This window comes from Monopterus albus, unplaced genomic scaffold, assembly GCF_001952655.1.
Source record: "Monopterus albus unplaced genomic scaffold, M_albus_1.0 scaffold373.1, whole genome shotgun sequence".
NCBI lineage: Eukaryota > Metazoa > Chordata > Actinopteri > Synbranchiformes > Synbranchidae > Monopterus > Monopterus albus.
Window position 1 is genome coordinate 237,756 of NW_018128253.1, and position 8,869 is coordinate 246,624.

Sequence of the window (8,869 nt, forward strand, 5' to 3'; positions counted from 1 at the left end):
GTGAGAACTAGAGCACAGCATTCTCTGATTTCCCGTTGTGTTGTTATCCTAGCCCTTAGCTTGTCCAGTTTTTTTCCAGAGACTGTACGTTAGCTAGGAAGAGGCTGGGTAATGGCGGTCGGGTAGCGCGAGTTTTTAGCCTAGCATGAAGCCCTCCTCGCCTGCCGCGTTTGCGTCTCCGTCTCCGGGTTTCTCTCCTGATTTCAGCCTGCTCGCTTGTGCCTGGTGGTCCGGAGGCTCCCTGCGGGCAATGGTGGCCCGCCATTGTTGTTATTGTCGCCGAATCGGTGGTATGAAACCAGTAAATTCCCAGTGGCTTTGTGAGTTGGCGATATCCAGAAATGCCTGTCTGTTGTATGTAAGCAGTGCATGACATTTGTGCACTGCAGAAAAAACAAAAAACACACAAAAAAGAAGAAAACGAAGAAAAAAACAGCATTCAAGAGTGGAACGCGCAAACACGTTCGCCTCAGTGGGCGCCATGTTTTTTTGTTAGTGGCCAGTGATGTGGTGTTGTTGGTCCAGGAGAGCTCCTCAGAGATGTGCACCCCCAGGAACTTGGTACTGCTCACTCTCTCCACTACAGCACTGTCGATGCTCAGTGGTGAATGCTTTAGAGGTATTCTCCTGAAGTCCACAACAATCTCTTTAGTCTTCCCCACATTGAGAAAGAGGTTGTTGCCCTTACACCACTGCACCAGTTGGCACACCTCATTCCTGTAGTTGGCCTCATCATTGTTGGTAATGAGGCCAACTACAGTCGTGTCATCCTCAAACTTGACAATGTGGTTGGTGCTGTAGGTTGGCACACAGTCGTGGGTCAGCAGTGTGAAGAGCATTGGGCTGAGCACGCACCCCTGTGGAGCCCCTGTATTCAGCGTGATGGTCTTGGAGGTGTTGCCACTGACATTTAATCAGTTTCTTCTACTCCGCTACTTCAGTATATTACAATAAAACATTTGTCTGTTTAACTGACTCCTGTAGTTTGGGTCCTGCTCTCTCTCTCTCTCTCTCGCTCTCTCTCTCACCTCCAGGCTTGAGAGAGAACCTAACAGTTGTCTGAACACCACCTGGATCTCCTCTCAGTAGTGAGTCTCGTCATTGTCTGAAATGAGACCCACTATGGTGGCATGATCTGCAAACTTCACGATGGTATTTGAAGTGTGGATGGCAGTGCAGCCGTGTGTGAAATGGATATAAAGGACTGGGCTGAACACACAACCCTGCGGTGTACCCATGTTCAGAACCAGTTTAGATGCTAAAGGGCTGCCTATTCTGATCACCTGAGACCTATTGGCCAGAAAGTCCTGGATCCAGGAGCACAGTGATGTGGACAGTCCCAAGTTGTGGAGCTTCTGAACCAATTTATAAGGGACTACTGTATTAAATGCGGAACTGAAATCGATGAATAGCATCCTAATGTATGTGTTGGGATGCTCCAGATGAGACAGGAATGTGTTATCAGTAACATTATGTGACATTATACTCACTGAAATACATACTTCTGTGTAATGTTCATACAGATTACATAAAAAAAGTTAGTTCAAAGCACATTGGCATGAATGCAATGAAGCATGAAGAGAGATACCTCCTTCCAGGAAGTGTCCCCCAGCAAAAAAACTTACATGAGGAGATTTATCACAAGAGTGTGGTAAGTAAATGTGTATTTATATGTCATCTACATGTGCATTAGCCCAATTTCCAAATAGATTAAAAGTCAGCAGACGAACGCATGCTAAACCTTTCCCCAAAGCCATGTCTGTCGAGCTTTGGTGTATGGAGTTTCCCACCCCAATTGTCACGTGACAACAAATATGGCTGCTGTGTGAATATGGTCTAAGCCCTTCCCTTTCGTTGGCTGCCTACTCTCACCACTCTCCTGACTGCTGTTCGGTGCTAACTTCTACTTACGAGACCATTATGCTGCACACTGGTTACTAACCTGTTGCTGGATTTCACCCAACTGATGTGAGTGTCTTCATAGGAAGTATTGTTCAATGTGGGGTCACCAACCACTGCACTCTTCACCTGCCCCTAAGCACCTTTTCTTTCCCTGAGGCTGTCATTTGATATCACTTTCCTCCAGCCACAGTGACCTCCCTCAGTTTTCTGTCTTCTACCTTTGATACTGTTGCTTCCACTGAAGTACCCACCCTACTCATTGTCAAATCTGATCCAAGGTCAATAACTGGGTGTCCTGCCTGTGAGCTGTCGCTGACTCTCTGGGTATGCTTTTTCTTGAATGGTGCAACCTCAAACTCAAGGCTGCTGCCATCACAAGGTTAAATGTGCCAAAGAATGGGAGAGTGATGCTTTTGCATTCAGTTTATTTTTGCACTCCTCTAACAAAGTCAGTCTCAAGATAGACAGTTCATCAAAATCAGTGCAGAGAACAAAAATATGTTCTCGTCTTTGATGTGTTCAGCTACCTTCTCAAAACATTCTGCCTGCAGTACCTAAAATACAACTCCATCAAGAGTTATGCATCTTATGCAGTAGTTGACCACAGAATTTCCAGGTATTATAAACCAAGTAATGTCTTGTTGCTGTTTGCAAAACACAAACATGCACAGTGAAGCTTTAACTGAGCATATTTTGCAGCATGCAGAGTGAAAATAACACACAGGCAGTACCTGAGAGGAATCCTCAATGGCCTTATGAAGATTTCTTAACTTCAGATGACATGCAGCCCTGTTTGAATACAGAGCAGGGATCTTTCTGTTGAGCCTGATAGCCAGGTTATAGGCATTTACTGCACTCAGGTAGTCTCCAATCGCAAAAAAATTGCTGAAAGAAAGATTTGATTTAGTGATTCCATCGATCAGAAAAATAAGTACTATTAAATAGTCTTGAGAATCAGCTTTACTTACTCTCCTTTATCCTTTAACCAGTTAGGGTTCCTGTCCTCCTCCTTTAGGTCTTTCAGCTCATCAACATCTGCACTGAATGACTTCGTGGCTTCAGCTTGTTTCCTGAGCCACTGGTTGATTAAAATGTAAAAGGTACAAATTAAACCAATAAAGTATATAATAAGACAAAAATGTTATTGTCTATGAATGTTTTATATTTGAGAAATTTCTTTGTTAGATACATAAAAGAACAATTAGGGCAAATAGGAACAATTAAATCTGCGCCATGTCTCAAGAGCAGCATGGGCATGTGTTCTTCAGATATGCACTAGTGTGAAATGCCATGTCATAGATCATGTCTCCTCTCTGCTAATCTCTTCATGGTGAATCACACCAGACTTGAGACATAACAATGAAAGCTTTACTGAAGTGTCCACTGGCACAGTCCACAGTGACTCTGACCTCTATTGCTGTGTCTCTGTCCACAGCAATGTCAGCAGCTCCTGAGAAGCTGAAAGGAACTAATAACAGTCTTCACCAAAACTAATTTTACAGTTGCTTCCAATATACATTAATGAACAAATCACAAGCTTACAAAGGGAAGTTCAAGGCCTAAAAGACTTGCTTCAAAATGAAGGTGAGAACAGACAAGACACTGAAGATTCAATCACATGTAAAGAACAAATGTTAAGTGAGCTACAAGATAAAATCCAGAGCACACTAGAAATGCCAAGATGCTCCGAAAGAGTAAAGGTACAAACAGAAAAGATGATAACATATCAAAGGGAAGACATGAGCAAAAAAAGAAGAAACTTTACACCCTATATGAACAATGGAAAATACAGGCTCGCGAAACATTACGAAATGCCATTGCCATTTAAAGAAAGGCCACAAATGTCAAGTAACAGACAACTTGCAGAAAGCAGATTCAATCAGCTCAAAGATAAATTCACAAGAGATGAAAAATACAAGAAGGATGACATCAAATACATGAATGACATCATCCAAAGAGGAGATGCAGAGGAAACGGATGATAATGGACCGCCAGGAGAAACATGGCACATACCACACCATGGCATCTACCACCCTAAGAAACCTGAGAGGCTCCACGTGGTTTTCAATTGTTCAGCCAAGCATCAAGGTACCTGTCTCAGTGAACATTTACTAAATGGTCCTGACATGATTAACAACTTAACTGGTGTCCTTATACGATTCCGACAGCATCAAGTAGCTGTAATGTACGACACTGAGAAAATGTTCCACCAGTTCCAGCTCAAAGAAAACGATTGCAACTACTTGCGGTTTTTATGGTGGAAGGATGGAGACATCAACTCACAGCCTCAAGCATACAGGATGACGGTACATCTCTTTGGTGCTGTCTCGTCACCAGGGTGCACGAACTATGGACTTAAACATCTGGCCAAGGAGTATAGCCTTACATATCCTGTAGGCTCATGGTTTATATCCAGAGACTTCTATGTAGACGACGGAGTCATCCAGTGTAGAGACAGTGAAAGATGCTATAAAACTGGCACAAGAAGCACGCAAAATGTGTGCTAAGGGTGGACTAAGGTTGCACAAGTTTGTGTCCAACAATAGTGTCGTTCTAAACAGCATACCAACATCAGAACATGCAACAGACATCAAAATGAAGGACCTGACATTCAATGAAACGCAAGCAGAAAGAGCAATCGGAATTTATTGGAACGTAGAGAAAGATTGCTTTACATTCAACATGACATTGAAAGACCAACCCCCAACAAGGCGTGGAATATTGTCCACAGACACAGCAATATATGACCCCCTAGGATTCGTAGCTCCATATGTGCTCAATGGCAAAAGGATACTCCAAGAAATGTGTTGGGTGAAATCCAGCAACAGGCTATTTTCAATGTTCTTATCTTAGACTGTTAAACAAAAACAAGGACATTCACTGTATCTTTATTATGGGTAAAGCAAGAGTCTCTCCAACAAAGGTAACCACAATCCCAAGGTTAGAACTGACCACAGCGGCAGTGTCAGTAGCTGTGAGCAGCATGTTGAGAGAAGAGCTGCTCTATGACAATGAGCAAGAGTTCTATTGGACAGACTGAAAGGTTACTTTAGGGTGCATAAATAACGAAGCGAGGCATTTCCACACATTTGTTGCTAATAGAGTACAAAAAATTTGCAACACCACACCACAGCAAAGGTTTTATGTCCCCATGAACAAAACCCAGCTGACATGGCATCAATCAGGCAGGACAAAGTCATGACACGACAGTAAACAAACTGCTGTCATCCAACTGGCTCACAGGCCCTGATTTCCTGTGGGAAAAAGAAATACATTTTCCAACTAAAGAGACAATAGAACTTCCAGTTGGAGACCCAGAGGTGAAAAAAGTGTAGATGCTAAACACACAAACTGTAAAACATACAAGCCTCTGTGACTGCCTCACTAAGCTCTCTTCCTGTTCCCATGCAGTTAGAGCAGTAGCACAACTCAGACGACATGTACTAAAAGACAAATCAAACTTGCTCACTACTGTAAATGAAAGACAAAATGCAGAGACGGCGATCATTAAAGATTTACAAACAGTTTTGGAGAAGATGGAAGAAGGAATACCTTCACAATATTATGGTCAGACAGTGATGACACACCCCTAAAAGAAACATGCAAATAGGTGACATAGTGATTGTTCTGGCTTGCCTTAGTTTAGTTATGTGCGCTGGCCCTTTAAGCGAGACAAGAAGTGCACAATGAGGCAAGATATCGCAGTGGTAAATAAGATAGCAAGAGTTAGCGGTGGTTGTGTTATTTTGACGCTCTCTAGTGAGTGCATGAAAGGCATTCTCTGTTAAGTATTGCTGTAACAATAATACATGAAAACAAACATCAGATACAAAATGACAAGATTCAAGCAGTTGACATTATTATAAGCTAATTATTTTCAAGGGATTTAGCATATCCATGCATAGTTTATTTGTTGTGACATAGCTAAGTCATGTGCATTTTTGATTAGCATTATCTGCTGGAAGCTGTGTTTTATGTATTTCCTTTCAGTTTACTTATGCATGTATGGTATTGTTGTTACAGTTTCACACCTGCCATATAAAGAACAGTCTTGTAGTGGTTGAAAATAAACAAGGTTCCAGAGGTAATATGTAATAGAACAGTATGTAGTTCATATTTAGATATTATTTGTAATAGTTGTGTAAAGGATGTAAGGCTGAGCTAAGTGTGTACGGAAGCTTGATCTGTTTCTGGCGCAGGCAAGAATATCTTGGGCTGTGTCCCCCTTGTTTAACCTATGGATCAACATCCCGAGTGACTTCCTCCTCAGATAGGGAATGGATATACTGTAGCTGCAGCCTTATGTGAACTGTTTGTGTGCTCTGTTCAGGTTTAGAAAAAGGAAATGTGCGCTAGGTCAATGTGACCTAGAAGTTCATGTACTGGACATTTTTAGACAATGCTCGGAAGAAGGTGTGTGGGTAGCTGGCATGGCACCGCGTCTTCATGGCTCAGGCGGGCTGTGCAAGTGCGAGCAGATAAAAAGCTGGGTTAGAGCAGAAGAAGAAAAAGAAGAGAGGATGACAATACTACTGTGACAGGGAGAGTATACTTTGTGGGGAACCCAGCCCGCTTGGGGGGCCGCTGAATTAAGACTGACTGCTGACTATGACTGAATGGCGCTCTGACAATCTACTTCTTTAATACTGTATCCATTCCATCTGTTATCTGTTTCCCTAACTATCAGATTGTCTGTTCAACTGCTACTCTGTTCAGAATAATTGTAATATTAAATGATCCTTTAAATTGGGATGGTTTGTCTGAATTAATTTAGTTGGCATCACACTCTAGCCACGACAGTCTAAACCCATCCTGACATTTGTGACTAATTGTGTGGAGGTGTTTAACTAACTGGATAGTGGAAAGGGTTTCTACGAGGCCAGAACAGTGAAAAGAGAAACCAACGATGAACTCCTGGTCCCCAGGCTGCATTGTTACATGGGTTAAATGCCATTCTTGACCAGCACGTAAGACGCAGCACATGAAGAGAGCGCAAAAGCACAGTGCACCAGCAAAATCATGGATAAAGCTGAGAGTGAAGTTAGGTCTTCAGCCTCGAGGTCATTGAAGCATTCTGCAGCCTCAAGTGTATTACTAGCAGCCACCACTGCACGTGCAAAGGCAGAGGCCACTCATACCAGAGTTGAATTTGCAAAGAAAGAATTAGAGATCAAATTGGAAAGGGCCAGATTAGAAGCAACGCTGGAGGTATTGGCAAAAGAAGGTGAAGCTCAAGCCGCAGCCGCAGAAGCAGCAGTGTTGGAGTTCACTGCTGCAAGTCTGGACATAATAGATCAACATGTGTACCTTCCAAAAGAAATGCAAAGTGCACAGGAATGCACAGCAGAATACATAAAGAAGCACTGTCGACCAACTGATAAAGAGTCAGGGAAAACATGCATGCAACCAGTCCTATCCAAGGAATCAGAGGTGCATCAGGACGACATGTCTACACCACCAAAGGACGGTCAGCCCCCCAGAACCCCAGAGAATAGCGAGTCTAGGCCACCCAGTGAGTCACCAGCAATAGGAAGTCACCGGCAATACAAGAGCCATGACACTCCTGGGTACACACTGGTCGCTTTCAGTATTACACCCGTGATCAACACCAGTCTAGTGACACCAATGAGCTTGCCAAATATTTAGTGAGGAGCCAGTTGTTAACATCTGAACTTGCCAGGTTTGATGATAAATCAGAAAACTATTTATCCTGGAAATCAACCTTCATCAATGCAAGTGACATCCTTGAACTTAGAGCATCAGAAGAAATTGACCTCCTGATAAAGTCACTGGGCCCAGAGTTGGCCAAACAGGCTCACCGCATTAAGGTGGTGAACATAAACAAACTAGCTGTGGCATTAGAGTTAATTTGGGAGAGATTGGAGGAGATCTATGGGTCACCAGAGGCCACTGAGAGGGCTTTATTTGCAAAACTTGATCAGTTCCCCAGAATCAGGCCCAAAGACAGTCAAAAACTGAGAGACTTAAGTGATTTACTAGCAGAGATTAATTCAGCGAACCAAGAGGGTTATTTACATGGACTCTCTTATCTCGACACTGCAAGAGGTATCGGTACAGGACAAATGGATGACGGAGGGATCACGCTACAAGCAGGAGCACAAGGTAACTTTCCCCCCTTCACATTCTTCATACATTACATACAAATACTAGCAAAAGCACGTAATGACCACAGCTTCAAACTGCCGTCACTATCCACTACAGGGGTAAAAAAGGACAAGTTTGGAGAGAGCTATACTATCCATCCATCCATCCATTTTCCTCCGCTTATCTGGGACCGGGTCGTGGGGGCAGCAGTCTAAGCAAAGATGCCCAGACTTCTCTCTCTCCAGACACTTCCTCCAGCTCCTCCGGGGGAATGCCAAGGCGTTCCCAGGCCAGCCGAGAGACATAGTCCCTCCAGCATGTCCTGGGTCTTCCCTGGGGCCTCCTCCCGGCGGGACATGCCCGGAACACCTCCCTAGGAAGGCGCCCAGGAGCTATACTAATAATCGCAAAATGGTCTTAGTGAATTCGACCGATAGTCGAACCTCGGATTCAGGAGGAACAATGCGGTTTTCGTCCTGGCCATGGAACACTGGACCAGCTCTATACCCTCTTCAGGGTGGCGGAGGGTTCATGGGAGTTTGCCCAACTTGTCCACATGTGTTTCGTGAATCTGGAGAAGGCATTCGACCGTGTCCCTCGCAGCGTCCTGTGGGGGGTGCTCTGGGAGTACGGGGTCCAGGGCCCTTTGCTAAGGGCCGTCCGGTCCCTCTACGACCGGAGCAGGAGCTTGGTTCCCATTGCCGGCCGTAAGTCAAACTTGTTTCCAGTGCATGTTGGACTTCGGCAGGGCTGCCCTTTGTCACCGGTTCTGTTCATTATTTTTATGGACAGAATTTCTAGGCGCAGCCAGGGGCCGGAGGGAGTCCGGTTTGGGGACCACAGGATCTCGTCTCTGCTTTTT

The 8,869-nt window shown here is 44.1% G+C and overlaps 1 protein-coding gene across 2 annotated transcripts in view; it reads right to left on the reverse strand.

Moving 5' to 3' along the window:
- Positions 1-8,869, reverse strand: part of dnaaf4 (dynein axonemal assembly factor 4) — a 49,215-nt gene that overhangs the window by 8,088 nt on the left and 32,258 nt on the right. Inside the window, exons 6-7 of one of the 2 annotated variants that reach the window (XM_020585694.1) lie at positions 2,871-2,980; positions 2,634-2,787 (exon numbers count right to left, since the gene is read on the reverse strand). The exons of the other annotated variant lie outside the window; for it this stretch is intronic. Coding sequence (XP_020441350.1) covers positions 2,634-2,787; positions 2,871-2,980 — 264 coding nt within the window. The remainder of the gene's footprint in view (positions 1-2,633; positions 2,788-2,870; positions 2,981-8,869) is intronic. 2 annotated transcript variants of the gene reach the window in all.